Genomic DNA, 19,578 nt, shown 5'->3' with positions numbered 1-19,578 from the left:
ATATGTACATGGGATACATAAAGCCCCTGCTTGCTTAACATTTAATAAAGGGGCATAACTCAAAAATGACAAAAGTTATGCCACCCATTTCGAACTTGGTCTGTGTTTATTGGCGATAAGCATTACTGGTGACCTGTAGTTGTTAATTTCTGTGTATGTAATTAGTCTCTTGTGAAAAGTTGTCTCATTGGCAATCATTACACATCCACTTTTTAGCTCACCTGGCCCGAATTGGATTAATTTGGCCCAGTAGTTTCAGAGGAGAAGATTTTTGTAAAAGATTACCCATTTAGGAGTTGTTGCCCTTTATAGTAATTTTTTTACCATTTTTCGTAAATCTTAGCAATCTTTTACAAAAATTTTCTCCTCTAAAACTACAAATTAATTCCAACTTGGCCACAATCATCTTTGGGGTATCTAGATAAAAAAATGTGTCCGTTGACCGGGTCATCCAACCAAGATGGCCGCCACGGCTAAAAATAGAACATAGGGGTAAAATGTAGTTTTTGGCTAATAACTCAAAAACCAAAGCATTTAGAGCAAACGTGAATGCTTTTAAATTGTTTATCAGGTCAACATCTATCTGTCCTGAAATTTTCAGATGGATCGGACAACCCGTTGTTAGGTTGCTTCCCCTGAATTGGTAATTTTAAGGAAATTTTGCTGTTTTTTGTTATTATCTTGGATATTTTATTATAGATAGAGATAAACTGTAAACAGCAATAATGTACAGCAAAGTAAGACCTAAAAATAAGTCAACATGACCAAAATGGTCAATTGACCCCCTAAGGAGTTATTGTCCTTTATAGTCAATTTTTAACAATTTTCATAAAATTTGTAAATTTTTACTAACATTTTCCACTGGAACTACTGGGCCAAGTTTATTATAGATAGAAATAATTGTTAGCAGCAAGAATGTTCAGTCAAGTAAGATGTTCAACCACATCACATCACCAAAACACAATTTTGTCATGAATCCATCTGCGTCCTTTGTTTATACACATAGACCAAGGTGAGCGACACAGGCTCTTTAGAGCCTCTAGTTTTATACATTACATAAAAGTTTCATAACATTTTGTTGAGGGAATCTAAATTTAGAGAAAGAAAACTAATTTTGGAACAAACAGGAGAGGCAGATGGGCAAGGGTACAACTTAAACATCCCGCTCCCCCTTTCTGCCGAGGCAGTGGCTTTAAAATCAGAAACTGCTTTCTCTATCGGTATCATTTTATTGACATTTAATTCGATACAAAACAATGATATTTACAAACTTTTTGCCATCAAATTTAACAAACATTATCTTGAATGTATTTCAGATCTAGCTTGGCATATAATAGCACCTTCTATTATGTCACATGGAACTCTCTGACAATGCTATAGTTTAATCGAACACATGCTGGTCTTTAGCAAAATCCTTCATGGACATTTTCTCTCGACACATGATTTACCGCCTTCTTCAAATTCCTGCTTTGAAATCCACATTTGTTGGAAGGAACCCTGCAAAAGTACATATAATCTTTTACTGCATCATTTTATTACTATATTTTTTTATGTGCCAAGGGAATATTTATTTAATTTAAACTGTCTTGGCAGAAAAGATTGTCTAAAACTTTTAAAAACAATATGACCATTTTAAAACCATCCTTGTATGTTTTTTTTTTATCAAATTTCATGTTATATTGGTTGTCAACTATCCAAGCTAGAAAGCTATTAACATTTATCAAATTAAGGGAGCTGGCTTCTCAGTTTCAAAGTAATTAACTTTTCAAAACACTAGCATATATTCATAGGGGATTAATAAAGGAATCAAAAGAGCCAAAAAAATATATAGGTCACCATACTTGTTTTCGAGATATTAGCCATTGAAATTTTGGTGGGAAAATGTTCTCTCTTGACTTTTCTTAGCTTTGTCATTGACAAGTTTAAGTCCTAAAAAACTATTAAAAAGTAATTAAAATTTTATAAGACTTTAACAGACAGCTTATCATTATACATGTAAAAAAATTATAAAAAGAAAAATGGGGGTCACCGGGCAAAATTTGTTAAGGCATTCAAATGGATAAAACCAGAGGATTCCGAAAATCTGACCAAAATTCTAAAACATGACAAGCGAGCTTCCTTAATAGGGTGTTTCAAGTTAATCTGGAATTGGTAAACTGTATGGAAATTATTGGTTAATCTTGACAACTGATGATAATGTATGATTAATTGCTGTTGCAATAGAAATTACAAAAAAGTTTAAAATGCATGTTATCATTATTATGATATTTATCTTGTCACATTGTTGAGATTAGTGCATTCATTTATCAATTAACAGTAAATTGCTGAATCTCATCAGTAAAATGTGAGTGACAAGGGAACTAATCATCCTCTATTATTATAAAAAGACAGAAAATATCTTCTTCAGGTGATAAAAAATGTATGAGGGGGGGGGGGGGGAAAGGGGGTTGAAACACCCCCTTTTTGACAATTAGTGCATTTGAATGGGGACATATGGTTGGACCTCCTAATTATCACATTTGATCTTGGCATTTTGTAAAAAAAAAAAAAAAAAAAGCAACAGGTAATTTCAGATTCCAATTCCATTAAGGGGAAATAACTATAAATAAAAGGGAGGTTATACTTACAAGAGAAGCCAGAATTGATCCTCCAATCCAGCTACTGAATCTTCGTTCTGCACTGCCAGTTGTTCCTGATATTATTTTCAATCTCATGCTCTGAAAGAATAGATGGTTAAACAGTGAAAACAACACTTCACAAAATTTCATGCATCCAAAGTGCTTTTTTTAGTTTCCTTTATCAGGAACGCTCAAAGCTTCAAAAGTTCAGTAGATACTATAAAAGTTTTTTTAATATGTTGGAATAAAAGGGTCAAATCGTGTCTGTAGCTCAGTACTGGAAATTTTCACAAAAGGGTTAAATTTCACCAATTTTGCGATTATGGTTCAATCTTGACAGAGTGGTGTAACATACTAAAGTGATAGTCAAGAGAGAGAGGGGGAGAACTGATGTCAAGTCATGGCCAAAAACAAAAACTACTAAAAGATAAACAATAGTTCCAGAAACAACATCGAAAACCAAAAAACTAAACCCCAAAAACCCCCACCAAAAACCATGATCTCTGCTGATGCTCTGGAAGGGTAAGCAGATCCTTTAGTGATAATACCTGAAAACTTAATATTCTTATCAAAACAAAACATTTTCTCCGAACATATTTTACTGTAAAGAAAACTGAGTGCAAGGACCTTAGTAAAAAACTTCAATGAAATATGAAAAATTGTTACTGATGATTGGCAGGCAATTGCTTTTGATTATTTGCCATATTTTTATTCATGCATGTATATAAAACTTTACGAATTTGAATTCTTAAATATTTAAAGTCTCTTGTAGTTTTGAAATACGCCCTTTCAATCTATGTTAAACATGTACTTTATTCAAGACAAAAATATCACATTCTTAAAAGAGAAAAAAAACTTCAAGTAAAGAATTATAAATAACAAAATGGAAAACCAACAAAAAACCATAAGCTCTTTCAAGTGCAACAACCAGATAAAAAAAACAATCTCTGTGTTTCTTTTTATAAATAAGAGTTCATGATTCTACGGAAAATAATTAGTTTAAATCTTTCAAATCTGACAGAGTGTTTTGGCAGGACTTTCTGCAATATTTCAAAATCACTGAAATCCACATGTGATCCATTTCTGCTTTACTTGTTCCATTTCAATCATAAAATATATCTGTTGTTTGTTTCAATTTGGCAAATCTACAACATCACTATATATCCAGACTCTGTATACTCTTATGTAACAATGTTTAAAACTCTTAATAGATGGCTTATGGGTGTACTTTGGTTATTAAACAAATCTAGAATTTAAAATTGATACTGTAAGTTGTAAGAGCATTAGTTAAGGAACAAAGCTAAGGGAGCTACCATTTGATTTTTATGGGGGCTAGGATGAAAAATCTTGTCCTGCATTTTTTTTTTAGCTGTAATCTCTGTTCTGCCTTTTTATTTTTCACTCTGTTCGGTCCTGCCTTTTTTTTTTTTTCTTTAGTTATCCTGACTTTTTTTACCTAAATTGTCGTCTTGACTTTTTTTATTTGCAAGTGTCTCATCCTGACTTTTTTCTACTAAAAACTCTTGTCCTGTCTATTTTTTTTCAAATTTCATACTAGCCCCGCCCCCCCATAAAAATCAAATGGTAGCTCCCTAAGAATATTGATAGGTTATGGAGCTCCTTTTCGAGACAATCATTTTTTCAAATGACTGATTCCGACTTTTCCCTTATATTTGAATTGATATTATTTGGGTCAAATCGAAAGAAAAATGATTCTAAAATCTACATAAATTTTAGTAAATGACCTTTTAAAGCTAGGGTATTGAAGTCTTCTATGAAAAGAAAAATGGGTGTTATGTAATGAGGCAAAATATTTTACCCTATATCGTAGGGAAAAAAACCAAGGAGTCAAAACATCTGACAAAAAGTCCTAAACCTCATCTAAGTACATCATTAAGGATGTAATTTTATCATCTTGATAAACCAAAAACAGAATTGTTCAAAAAATCTTGTATGTATTCTGGACCATTCTTGTGGAATAATTTGCCAATGCTGTTAAGTAATATTACAAATGTTAATTCTTTCAAATACAAAATAACAGATCATTTATTGAAATCAACCTAGCTGTATCAATAATATTGAAAACTGTCATCATGTTTATTTTTTTCATCACATTTTATCAAGTTGTATTGAAAATTACTATCATACTTGACTTTTTATACTAATGTATGTAATGTATATGTTTGCATTTTGTTTGATTTCTCATGTCAGACGAGGGCCTCAGGGAAGATTAGTTATATAGCTAACTGTGTAACCCTCTTAAAATAAAGTATTGTTGTTGTTGTTGTTGTTATTGTTCTTTCTGGTACATGTACTAAAAAGATGTTCATTGAAATATTGTAAGAAAAGCTTAATATTTCCTGCACAAAAGAACGTAATCAAAAAGTTTAGCAGATTTTTACAGAGTTATCTCCCTGTAGTCTTATGTACCACCTTAAATTGGTTATGTTAGTATTTTTATATAACTACCGGTACTTCAATGTATATTCTTTAGAGAAATAAGCATTTATGACTCCTTAAGTTATATTAATAGTTGACTGTTAAAAGTGAAAGTAGAATGAAAGCAGAGTTCAAAGTACCAAATTATGTCCCCTTCAAAACAATGCTCTATGAGCATGATGACTTTTCTTTGTAATTAAAGTATGATAATGTCTAGAGATTTCGCTGGAGATTTTTTTCTACAATATAACTAGGTTTATCCAACATGTTTCATTGCACTAAAAAAATAATAAAAATATAAAAATGCTGTTTTTGCTTATCACTTTCAGATGCTTGTTTTTAGTCCTCACAAAATAGCTGAGGCCATGTGTCAATATTTGCTTTACACTGAATTTCCAAAGTTTATAAACAACTACAAACTTGTTTCCTAATTAATCACTGTAATCTCTGAGTATGTACATTTAAAAAGGATAGTTTTTAATTTTTTTCCCAATAATTTAGATTACAGGTGTGGACACTTAAAAATGTCTGATCTGTAAAAATATGCAGACAGTTGTTCATAGGTAATCATGGTCACTTTGAAATTATCAAAGTAATCAAAATGTGGACTTTTATTAGAAAAATAAATATATTTATAAATCACTTGAGACTATCAATGAATAAATATACAGTGGGGGATCCCCTTTTTTTTGACGATCAATGCATTTGAATAGTGACATATGGTACGAATCCCCCTTTTTGTGGACAATCACTGCATTTGAATAGGAAAATATGGTTCAAACCCCGCCCCCTTTTTAATATGGCTGGATATACCCCTGATAATTATTAGGTGAGGCGACCGCTGTCAAACCTTTAATATTTCACCAAGATCGCCATGTCTTCTTCACTAACACTAGTATTGTATTACCTAGGGCTTTTATTTACCTTTTTTTTTTATAAATTGCATCCAATGTTCTCTACACATTTTTTTTTATCTCATCTCATTTTTAAATATTCATTCTTTTTTTTTTGGCCATAATAAATGTTTTCGAATCTGTAAACCCATCAAGACCTTCATAATTAGAGAGAAACAACAGGAAATGCTAAACATGCATAATGGCCAAAAACATACATTTAAAAAAAATAACCAATAGATATTACAAGGTTTATTACTTTTTATAATATCATAAATTGATAACCCTGACCTACACACCGACATTCAATATATCGGCTAATTGCATCAAATTGATGAAACGTTTTCAGACTTTTGCAATAATTTGAAACCATCCATCTTAACAGACCACCAATACTTTGATGTTTCAGAAAAAAGCAGAGCTGGAATAATCTGACATTTGTCACTTTTGACCCAAGGTTAGACCAATACTTTGATGTTTCAGAAAAAAACCGCAAGGCTGAAATATTCTGACCTTTGTCACTTTAGTCTTGAGCACAGAACAGAGATCAGAGGAAGGATGAGTTCCTTGACCTAGGTGTGTCCAAGCATAACAAGGACTAGGTAGGTACATCCAAGGTTGGATGACCAATACATAAAATATTGAGGTAGAGGTTAAGTTAATCTGTTCGATTCAGACGAATTAACCATTTATGTAGCAGAGGTCTAGAAAAGTAATTTTGACTCCACTCAAACTTTAGGTTTATATTTTTAGAATTAATAATTGTTAAACAAAATAGAATTTATCACTTGAAATGTTGACACATGAATAATTTCCAGAGTAAATAATAAAAAAAATATCATTAAATCGGATAGATTCACGAAAGTCAAATCATTGATAAAAATAAAGTACTTTTTGATTACATAACCATTGATATTTATAAGTCATGAACAGATAAAAAATATTATAATATATACATACACAACTGTATATCAATATAATTATGCTATTTTTGTATTTTGAACATACTTTTCATTCACATTAAAAATCATCACTCTTCAAACAATAAATTATAAAAAGCAGATGTGCACATTAAAATGCTTCATATGAGGCAGATAGATACTTCATATTCATTTTAATGTTTCAAAACTTTTAAAACTTCTTTAACTGCAGCCATTAAGAATTCAGAACCCTATGTAAATCAAAGAAAACGTTTATTTTGACGAAAAATTACATCAATCCTTTGATTTTAGTGCATGTGATAAAAGAATACTTGATTGTTTAATTGGGCAGACTTTACTTCACTGAAAACAAAATATATTTCATTGCAGAATTTAGTAAAGGAATATTTGGCTAAGGGGACATAACTCTTTGATATTCTGTCCTATATGCATATTTATTGTTATTGTATGTTATATAAAAGATTACTTGATTGTTTAATTTATTTTACATTAGGCAGATACCATGTGATAAAAGAAAAAAAGCATAAAAATAATGTATATATACCAATACACATAATTAACAGCACCTGGTGATGTTTCATAGCCTGACCGGTTTCGGTCCAAAAAGGACCTTCATCAGAGGCAGAATGGTGGATTCATGTTTGCACCCTATTTATATAGATATGGTAACTGGCGGTAAGGTTAATCAGCAGTTGAATTAACCGGCGGTTGAGTTGACCGTCAGTTCAGATTTAACCATTACACCTTTCCTATATTGCCATGTGATAAAAGAATACTTGATTGTTTATTGGGGCAGACTTTACTTCACTGAAAACAAAATATATTTCATTACAGAATTTGGTATTTCTAAGGAATACAGGAGAGTATTTGGCTAAGGGAACAACCATTTGATATTCAAAATGTAATTTTTCAAATATATATATTGATTTATCAAAATTATTATTTTCATTTCTTGCTAAAACTGTAGTCAATTTTCCCAAACACTGACACGTCAAACTAAAACAACAGCAAAAAAATTTTTAAAATTACTTTTTGAAATATGCATAAGCTCAAGAATCATGCACTGAGTATTGAGATTCATAGGTTATCTTTATTGGTATCATTCTAACAAAATTGTGATTGTCAAATCCATTATACCTTAAAACTTAAGGTTTTTACAGGTAGATATTTTAGAATGCACTGGGTCTTTTTCTCACTTGTAAATTTTTACATATCAATCATGCATTTAACGTAACAAAACTTTTCATTAATAAACCAAATCCACAAAAATTCCCATTACCTCTTTTAAAATATTACTCAATCAAAAAAAAACACGACCAGGTATTCTTATTAAATACCATTGAAAATATTTGTGGTTGATAACAGTAAATTTACGGGAAAATGACTACATGCATTATGCCAGATCTTCGCTGTAAAATGAATGATTATCACTAAATAAATCGGCAATAAAACATGCAAGGCAGATTACATGTTGCATTATAGAGCTTGGAACAAATCCAAGCCATTCTCTAATTGAAGCAATTTATTATTTGAAAATGTTTTTAGTTTGCACATGTTTAGGATGTCTTGCCTGTAATTTAATTTGTATCAGGTAGGTCTATTGTGAGGGTCAACAAGGGGATAATTTTTTTTTTCATCTTTGAAAAGCCATGTGTTTTATTTTTGAGTTTTTTTGTACTTGAACGTTCAACACAGTTTTGCCTCATTTATATACAAAGAAAACAACAGATGCAGCCTTTAACAAAAAGATGTAAATCTGTTATCTTATAAAAAAGAAGATGTGGTATGATTGCCAATGAGACCACTGTCCATAAGAGACCAAAATGACAGACATTAACAACTATAGGTCACCGTTCGGCTTTAGTATGACTTTGGTATTGGTCTGGATATTGTAAACCAACTTAATTTCATGACCAAATTATCTGTGCGATTTTCCCCGAGTAGGAAAATAACGCGAAATTAAATTGTCGTCAAAAGGTTTCAGCTATCTATAAATTAATGACAAGCACAATATGAGTTTATAACATGTATAAACTCTTTCCTACTGTATTGTGACCTTGAACTTTGAACTTGATTAATCTCTACAAAGTAACACTTTACAGGATTCAGGAATAAAAAGCTTGTTTGCCAATAAACAACTTTTACCTTCACTTTTGAATTTTTAAATTCAATTTGAAATTTGAAATATTGAAATTTAACAAGATCAACTGTTTACAAAGTCAATCCTTCAATTCATAAATAAATACTTGGTTGGTTAATAATAACAACTTGAAAATTGTAAAGGAAAGTTCATCAAGTTCAAATTTCAGAACTCAAGACCTTTCTGGGGCCTCTTTTATCAATTTGAAAATTGTAATTTAATAATTTAAGTACATTTGATAGCACAGAAGTTGTTTGGCAATATACATAATAACTAATATATAACAATTATCTAGGTGTGCAGACTTTCCTTTGATTTTAGTCATTAAATTTAAACATCAAAGGAGAATAATTTACAAATGTTTTAAAAGAATTTGAATTGATCTTAACCCCAGACAAATTTTCCAAAAGAAAGTTCAACCTGTGTAATTCAATTCAATCCTATGTCCCTAATTTAACTTGGATTTTTGTTTGTAATTTTATGTAATTTCACATAATTTAACAATGACTCTACACTGTCTTACACTCTAATTTTTACTAATTAAGACATATATAAATCAATTTTCATTCCTTTAGTCTGGTATAATTTGTCTTCCTATACACACCCAACTACCTGTACAGTATGCGTTCAAAATACCTTCCTTATGTAAGTTACAGACCATTTATCTTTTGTGATATGGCATGGGGTATTTGTCTTCGGACAAACATTCATGTTTTTTCCATTTTAATTAAAACAAAATTCCATACCATGCAGGAACAAGATCTTTTTTAAACCAATTCACATTTTTTTTATTTATTTAAAAAAGTAAATTCATTATTTTATTTACTTCACTACCGAGAGGTGTGTGTCTTATCATAAGTTTACTGCTAAATCATGATTGGTGAGTAAAATATGAATGAAAGCATCAGTCTGCAAACTAGATATCATTGAGATGGGAGCCATCTCTGTGGGCCCCGCTGTGAATAATGTGCATTAAAAAATTGTATCTTTACCATAGGACATGGGTTTGTCAACTGAAATCAAAGTTTTTGACCTTGACCTTTGACCTAGGAAGTTGTAAATAAATTATGACACACCCTTTGGTGTTGGTTTATAAAAATGTCAAGTATAAACTTTGAAATGATAACGGTTCTCAAGATATAGAGCGGACACGATCTTTACCATAGGACACAGGGTTGTCAACTGAAACCAAAGTTTTTGACCTTGACCTTTGACCTAGGAAGTTGCACATAAATTATGACACACCCTTTGGTGTTGGTTTATATACATGTCAAGTATAAACTTTGAAATGATAACGGTTCTCAAGATATAGAGCGGACACGATCTTTACCATAGGACATGGGGTTGTCAACTGAAACCAAAGTTTTTGACCTTGACCTTTGACCTAGGAAGTTGTACATAAATTATGACATACCCTCTGATATTGGTTTATATACATTTCAGGTATAAACTTTAAAATGATAACGGTTCTCAAGATATAGAGCGGACACAATCTTTACTATAGGACATGGGGTTGTCAACTGAAACCAAAGTTTTTGACCTTGAACTTTGCCCTAGGCAGTTGTTCATCAATTATGACACACCCTCTGGTGTTGATTCATATACATGTCAAGTATAAACTTTGAAATCATAACGGTTCTCAAGATATAGAGCGGACACGATCTTCACCACAGGACACAGGGTTGTCAACTGAAACCAAAGTTTTTTGACCTTGACCTTTGACCTAGGAAGTTGTACATACATCATGACACGCCCTCTGGTGGTGGTTAATAAACATGTAAAGTATAAAGTATGAAATCATAATGGTTCTCTAGATATGGAGCGGACACAAAGTTATTACAAAGTGTTACGGACGGACGGACGGACGGACAGACTGATCACTATAGGGCGACCCGCCTTTGGCGCGGCCCTAATTAAATGGAGCTAAAAAAATAGAGAAAAGAGAATAATGGAATGTAATATTAAAAGAAAAACAATAATTGACATAACAATAAAAATAGAGAAAAATGGTCTTAAATAGAAAAATACAGAAATGCAGACCCATAACCCCATCTAGACTACCTTGAAAGATTAAAAATATTAAAAATATAAAAAATTTCAAAAAACTTGAACCAATCACTTTCTGGGAAAAAAATGGTTGGATATAAAGCAGTTTGACAAACACTACTTTTTTATCACTGAGAAACTAATATTTCCTTAACAATACAAGGTGATTAATTAACATTTCGCTGATTTTACAGAGTTATGTAGTGTTATGTACCACCTTAAGGTATTTTTTCTCTATTCTTTATATTTCAGCACACCATTATTATCTATTCTTTTTATTTCAGCACCCTATTATTCTCTATTCTTTAATATTGGGACCTATTTTTCCCTATTCTTAATTTTTTTAGCTTGTCTTCTCCATTCTTTATTTTTGAGACCCATTTTTCTTTAAGGTGGTACCTAACACTACAGGGAGATAACTCTGTAAAGTTAGCTAAACGTTTTAATTACGTTGTGTTGGAAAAAGAATATTAAGCTTCTCAATGATCAAAATTGGTGTTTGTCAAACTGCTATATAGCCAGTATAATTTTTCTGACAAAACGGTTGGTTCAAAGATTTTGAATTTTTTATATTTTTGTTAAAGGGTCAAAGTAAATAATTTGAAAAAAAATTATGAAAATTAAACGAGCCAAATTAATATTAGTAAAAGTGTTGGGTACCACCTTAATCTGAAACACCATTAAGCCCCTCATATCTCTAGATATAAGTTTTTATTAATGTTATTTATTTTCAATATAAAAAGAAAGAAACCCCAAAGTGATACATATAACAACACTACAGGGAGATAACTCTGTAAAAATTGACTGAATGTTTTAATCATGTGCTATTGTTAAGCTTTAAGTGTTTGTCAAATTGCTTTAATATATCCACTGACTTTTGTCCAATAAAGTATGGGGTTCATGTTTTTTGAAACTGCTATATTTGTATTGAAGGATAAAGTTAAATATTTTGTCAAGACTAAATGGAAATTAAACAAGCCAAATTAATTCTAATCAAGTTGTTTGGTACCAGCTTAAGCTTGTTTATTGTTATAATTGAAACAAAATAACAAGAATTTTTATCAAGCAATAATGTTTGTATTAGATACACTTATGAGGTCACCAATATACCCTAACTGACCATACCAATCCCCCTCCCAATGCCCTTTATCTAAATTTTCTATGTAAATCACATGAGCATTAACAAACCTATGCTTAAATTCCTCACAATTTTCCTCTTTTCAGACATGTTAAAAAAAAAGTAAAAATACTGAACTCAGAATTCATAACGGAATTCATAACGGAAAGTCCCTTATCAAATGGCAAAATCAAATGATGAAACACATCAAATGAATGGATAACAATTGCCATATTCCTGACTCGGTACAGGCATTTTCAAATGTAGAAAATGGTAGATTGGAGCATTTCAAAGGATTTCAACAATAACCATTGGCATTGAAATAGAATTAAAACAAAACATTAAAACGATGACCGTTTTTAAAAAAACATACTGTATTCACTGAGTGCACAAAGTCACATATGAACCTCACAGCTTGGAATTCTGTTTCATAGAAATTATAAAACTATAAGTTCTAAAGTCCTAAAAATATTTTCATGCACTACAAATATTTTTACTCGCCAAATTTTCTCCCAAAAAAAATATACAGGTACATGCACAAAGAGAATGCTGATCTATTTTTAATTTCAACCTTAAGTTAAGAGTACAGTTTTAACATCTTTAACTTCCGTCATTTTTTGTGCAATTAAAAGATGCATGCTTTGTTTTATTTGCTAATGAATCTGATGATGTAATAATGGCGTGATGTTAATCATGATTAATGGACCATTTCTGAAATATGTGGGCATACATGGGTAACATGCACGTTTAAATTGTTTTGATTTTACATGCTTATCTGATGAGTAAGAAATCCAAAGAATAGCAAGAGTACAGAAATAATCTAATCTCATTTCCAGAATTTTATGTTTACAGAATTAGCCTCCATTGCAAACTATATTTCACAAAACAGGGGGGTTGCATATATAATAGTAAAAAATATATACCTATTGTCATTAACAAAAAAATTAAAAAAAAATTGTAAAATAAAAGCTAATGATAATGATTTCAGTATTTCTTACCAACCTTATCAAATTACAGGGTTCAAAATCTTTAGATATAGGAAGATGTGGTGTGAGTGCCAATGAGACAACTCTCCATCCAAATAACAATTTAAAAAAAAAAAAAATAAAAAAAAAAAAAAATTATAAATGTATATTTTGGGTTCTTTCAATTGAGGTTTTGTTCATAGTTTAGACTCTTGTTTGGGTTTCAATAAATTGAGAATGGAAATGAGGAACATACAAAGGAAAAAATTTGTAAGGGTTCCGCGGAACCCAGTGTCTCGCCTACTTTTGCTGTTAATCGCAGACTCAACAAAAATGAGGAAAAAATCAATAAAAATATTCCTCTCGATACTATCTTTTGATTTTAAGAAGCTTCCAAGTTTGGTAAAAATCCAGTATAGTTTATGATTCTAATAAATGTTTTAAAAACTTTAGCTGCAGACTGTATGCAATGTTAACTGGAAGTTATTAAAGTTTTGAAAACTTTAACAGAGTGAATGCAATGTTTCCTTTCAGAAAAAATAAGTAAAATACAGAAAAAATGGAATCTTATTTTTACAAAATTTACTTTTGGATAATATCTTATGAAAATGCTTCTGTCCAAGTTTCATAGAAATCCAGGCTAGTTTAAGAAAATTATAAAAGTTTTAAAAACTTTATCCACAGAGTGAATTTTTGTGGACGCCACCACCCCTGACAACAAAGACGTCAATGGAATGGAAGAATCGCTATGTCTCGCTTTTTCGACTAAAGTCGAAGGCTCAACAACAACAACATGACAAAAAAGCAGATAACATCCAAAGTCCTCCCGTCTTCATTGCAGATTATATACAATGAAATGTTCAACATTCACACATAGAAATCTAGTGATTACAAATCCATGTAAGATTTATACAATACCTGTATCTAAATTCTTATCAAATACAGAAAAAACAAGAATGTGTCCTCAGTACACGAATGCCCCACTCGCACTATCATTTTCTATGTTCATTGGACCATGAAATTGGAGTAGTATCTCTAATTTGGCATTAAAATTAGAAAGATCATATCATAGGGAACATGTGTACCACAAACTTTAACCTGAAGCGGGACAGACGAACGGACCCACAGACCAGAAAACATAATGCCCCTCTACTATCGTAGGTGGGGCATAAAAATGTAAACCACCACAGAGAACAAAACTAATGTTTTTCATAGACTTTTTGTGGTTAAAGTTTACTAGTAAAAGAGAGGTGGCTAAAGAAAGTTTAAGACTTTTGGCTTAAGTTTTGGGGTAAAAATTTCATTGACTGAGGGTATTCAATTTTAAAGTTAAAAAAATATATCTGGAAAATAAATAAAGTATAAGGGAGACAAATCTGTTTGAAAAATTACAAACAACTTAAAAATAATTGTAAAATATGATTATCTCCCCTTCCAACACTGTAATTTCAAAATTTTTATACATATGGATGGATGAAAGGATGGATGTTTCCTCTAATATTCTTAATAAAATAAAATCAATTCTTTGGTACACAGGAAATTCAAATGGGTAGAGGTATTTCACTTTTAACGACTGAAAAACAAATTGATGCTTTTTTCTCATTAAACTCCACTTAATCATATGAAGTACAACAAAAAATGTAGATTTTTTAGAAACTGTAATAAAGTCCCAAGTCAGGTGCCTCTGGTCTTTGTAAGACAGTCTTATACTTTTTTAAATTTCATTTACATGTTTGGGATTTTAGTGTGAAGCCTATTTTCACTCTAAAACTAGTACAAATTTTGTTTAAGGGCCAGTTGAAGCACGCCATGTTTAGGGATTTTCTCACTGTTTTGAAGACCCATTAATGGCCTTGGCTGTTTTTTGCTTTCAGTTGGGTTGTTATCCCCATTTTCCATTACATTAATTTTATCCGAGTATAGTTCCTATACACAAGACTTGTGGTGGAATAGATAACTTTTTCCAGCTTGAAAATATGCAAATAACTATCAGAAATATATGATAAGGTCAATAAAGTTCCCATTACGTTATATGGAAAGTAAATTTGAGAATGCAAAACCAAAGAGCAGAAAACAGCCCAAGGCCACCAATGGGTCTTCAAAGCCATGTAAGTGTTTTTATCCACAGATTTTCCCTCTTTTGACACTTTTTCAAATGCATATCATGAAACATGCAAAAAGGTTACGTTTTTACCTACTTAATATATTATATGAAGAGGTATAAATTCAATTTTTTTTTAAAATCTAAATTATTTGAAAAGGATAGGGTAACAGAATCCAAGTGGCACCCTCAATCAATTAAGTATCTAAGTGCCCTCAATAAAATTGTGAAACTATTTGGACATGAAGACTAATTCACTACGTTATAATAATACAATTTTGAAAAGTATTCCCATGGTCAATATTTTCTTAAATCTATTGACCACAGGTACCTGGTTGCTTATTCATGGTGATAACATTCAGAGACATAAAATTTTGCATTTCACTTATCAATGGTTATTTCAATACATTTTTATGGCTTTGAAATATCAGACTATTTACATTTTGAAAACAAGAATGTGTCCATAGTACATGGATGCCCCACTCGCACTATCATTTTCCATGTTCAGTGGACCGTGAAATTGGGTTCAAAACTTTAAATTGGCATTAAAATTAGAAAGATCATATCATGGGGAACATGTGTACTAAGTTTAAAATTGATTGGACTTTTAACTTTCTTCAAAAACTACCTTGACCAAAAACTTCAACCTGAAGCAGGACGAACAGACGCACAAACAGACAGACAGACAGACGAATGGACGTACAGACCAGAAAACATAATGCCCCTCTACTATCGTAGGTGGGGCATAATAAAACAAAACTTTCTGTTGTGACTTTTTTTATTAGTTTCAGGGCCAAATGAGAAAAGAAATACTGGGATGTGGAAATATATGTCGGGGGGAAGAGGTTGGAGGGGCCAAAAATGTTGCCAAAATTTGAGTAATCTTTTAAAAAAAAACATGAATGTGCCCATAGTACACGGATGCCCCAATTGCACCCTCATTTTCTATGTTCAGTGGTCGGTGAAATTGGGGTAAAAACTCTAATTTGGCATTAAAATTAGAAAAATCATATCATAGGGAACATGTTTACTAAGTTTCTATTTGATTGCACTTCAGCTTCATCAAAAACTACCTTGACCAAAAATCAGAAGACAAAGAGACAGAAGAACGAACGAACAAATGAATGGACAGACGCACCGACCAGAAAACATATTGCCTCTCTACTATCGAAGGTGGGACATAAAAAAGTTTGTTGAAGCAGTCCCACTATATGAACTTACAGATTAACTTATGAGGGATTTGTTGATGATGGGAGTTTTTAATGATCTTGACTGGCTATACATCCCTCACACAGTCGGTACAGGGATTTGTAGTTTATTAGTAAGTCTATACTACAGTAAAACATAGCTACTTACAGGAGGTGTCTTAGTACTTAAATCTCTGTTTAACCTATCAGTAAATCCTTGTAACAATGTGTTCCCTCCAGTCACTATAACACTACTGTATAAACTCTGTCAAAAAAAGAAAAAATTTCAATAATTCCTCACAACACTCAAAGGGAGATAAATTGTTTTCATTCAAAAGGGAGATAACTGTGTACTGATCTTGTTTTTTTTAAATTAAATTGTTCCAAGTTATTTATATCCATCAAAACATTTTTTAAACTATATATAGTAATAAATCTGTTCATTTCTTAGAACACTTTGCAATATTCTTTTACCATAAGTCTACAGTGTAATACTGAATGAATATAATTCTGAAAATCTCACTATTGTTTTTTTTTAATTTATAATATTTATAAGCAAATCAATAAGCAAGAGAATTACATTTGGACTATTGTGCTAATCAAATGCAGTGCAATACAAAAACAATAATAATAGAGTTTTCTGTATTTAGAAACCTATTAGGCTGACAATTGAGTATAAATTTAAATAATATTTGTTTTTAAAAAGACAAAAAACTTTCACTTTAGTTTTTAATATTTTAATGATTTTTTATTGTGTACTTGCAAACAATAAAATGCATTAAATTTAAGATAACATTAAAATGTTTTATAGATATACACTGCCTTAAATCTAAAGTCTTCTGTTTCTTAAAGTTAGAGGTTAATGCTTATACTAAGTTGAATGTTCATATCAACACATTATAATTTACAGTTCAAAGTTCAATACTTACAGGTCGAATGTCAATATCACACATTCCTACACTAGTGGTCACTACATGTCCAACACTTAACATGGAATTCCCACTTGGTAAATCCTGCAAAAACAATTTATCAAAGTATCATAAGGGTAAAAAAAACTTGGTCTTGCAAACCTTAAAGTTTCAAAAACATTATCTTACTTAAACTCAAAATACAAGAAACACCAAATCCATGATTTTAATTGGTCGAAATCTGAGTCTGAGTATGACAATCGTAATGGTTAACAGTACTCCAAAGTTTTATGACTATGACCTTGGGGTCATAACTTTTTCCAGTATGATTTTTTTACTCAAGACTCTGAAGTCAACCAATCAAATCCTTTGCTTTAATGTTTCCAGCAAAAATTTTGAACAAAGTTTATGGACAATGACCCTGGTTTGGCTTTATTGAAGTTTATGAAATTCTTTGAATTTTTTTTTATCTTCATTTGCATGTTTTTAATGGATTGAATATTGGTATTAGACTGTTTTCTCTTAATACTTGCATTTGATTGCTAATAAATTTAAATGCAAATAATAAATGTCCTGCAGATAACCTTCAAAACTACTGTAGACAATACATGAAAGGATTTTTGCTTATTTATGAGATACAAGCATTTACAAAATTCTTTTTCTTGTTGACATAAAAGCAACTTCTAGTCTATTAATATTCCTGGAAAGACAAGATTTATTTTATAACTATCAATAAAGGTGATTTGACAAACTATAACGTAACCTTAAATAATGCTGTATGTTGAGTTTAGGCATTTCTGTGATTTGTTTAATTGTGATCATGTGATTTTTCATGGTTGATTGATTGTTAGGGTTTAACACCACTTTCAGCACGCTTGACTGTATTACGACAGTTATTTTTTAATGGTGGAGGAAACCAGAGTACCTACAGTGAACTACAGAAAACGGGCAACCATAGTCAATTAAGATTAGAGTCAAATACACCTTACCACCAGCAGAGTTTTGTTGTAAGAGTTACTTACCTTTATCACAGAGGGATCAAACAAACCCTCACAAACTTTATATTTTTCAAATCCAAAATCTTGATTATAACCATTAGGGAATTCATAATGTATATTTGGCATGGTTTCTGCTGAACTGAAAAACAAATCATATATATTGAAAAGATGTGAATTCCTGTCAGAAGTCCAGGAGTTCAAATTTGATTTAAATAATTAAAGGTCCACCCTAGGAACATTTGAAGTTTTAAGTGAAAGGTCAAGGACAATTTGAAGTTTTAATTGAAAGGTCCTCAATAAGAAATTAATGGTTTGTACACAGTATCAGTGAAAAGAATAGTGGGTCATTGGCTTTTTTAATTTTAAAATAACAAGCATTTTGTGAATATTGTATGGCAATAGTCCAATACCAGTTTAAAATTCATTGTATTAGATTAAATGCTAACTTGATGTAGGACTTGTAATAGTGTAAATATATCAAGTCAATATCTTCAAGCTTGATGAAAACAGTGTGAACAAGAATGTGTCCTCAGTACACGAATGCCCCACTCGCACTATCATTTTCTATGTTCAGTGGACCGTGAAATTGGGGTAAAATCTCTAATTTGGCATTAAAATTAGAAAGATCATATCATAGGGAACATGTGTACCAAGTTTGAAATCGATTGGACTTCAACTTCATCAAAAACTACCTCGACCAAAAACTTTAACCTGAAGTGGGACAGACGGACGGACGAACGAACGAACGGACGGACGCACAGACCAGAAAACATAATGCCCCTCTACTATCGTAGGTGGGGCATAAAAACTGATCATTTGATTGAATTTTCTGAGTCTAAGGACCATAACTCTACACAAAATTTGAACTTGATCTGCAACTTGTCATGTTCAAACAATACACCAAATATCAAACCAATATGTTCAAGAATGAAGGAAAAAAAGTGTGGAAAACTGATTTGCCACACTGACTGATGGCCAGACAGACAGACAGAATGCAAATCTAAAGTCCCCTTTAACTTTATTGGTAGGGCGCTAAAAAATCCTCTCCAAGAAAAACACAGGTTCTAGACATTGGACTCCTACTAATTTAAACCCCTGGAATCTTATCAGTGGTTGTCTTTTGTTACTGTGAATTCGTTATTATTCTTGATAGCAAATATTTTGATACAGTTGATTTATTTATTTTCAAGGTACCAATTTTTTAGTATAGCAGGAAAAATTGTAT

General features: G+C 31.3%; 1 protein-coding gene across 1 annotated transcript in view; it reads right to left on the bottom strand.

The window, feature by feature from the left end:
- Positions 1 to 1,209: 1,209 nt before the first annotated feature.
- The window catches only part of LOC143083644 (actin-like protein 6B), a 33,380-nt gene continuing 15,011 nt past the window's right edge, over positions 1,210 to 19,578 (bottom strand). Inside the window, exons 10-14 of the mRNA XM_076259927.1 lie at positions 18,378 to 18,492; positions 17,377 to 17,460; positions 16,617 to 16,712; positions 2,628 to 2,717; positions 1,210 to 1,497 (exon numbers count right to left, since the gene is read on the bottom strand). Coding sequence (XP_076116042.1) covers positions 1,417 to 1,497; positions 2,628 to 2,717; positions 16,617 to 16,712; positions 17,377 to 17,460; positions 18,378 to 18,492 — 466 coding nt within the window. The 3' untranslated portion in view covers positions 1,210 to 1,416. The remainder of the gene's footprint in view (positions 1,498 to 2,627; positions 2,718 to 16,616; positions 16,713 to 17,376; positions 17,461 to 18,377; positions 18,493 to 19,578) is intronic.

Source organism: Mytilus galloprovincialis, chromosome 7 (assembly GCF_965363235.1).
Source record: "Mytilus galloprovincialis chromosome 7, xbMytGall1.hap1.1, whole genome shotgun sequence".
Classification (NCBI taxonomy): Eukaryota; Metazoa; Mollusca; class Bivalvia; order Mytilida; family Mytilidae; genus Mytilus; species Mytilus galloprovincialis.
The sequence above is the reverse complement of the archived record's forward strand: the minus strand, read 5'-3'. Positions and strand labels throughout refer to the sequence as shown.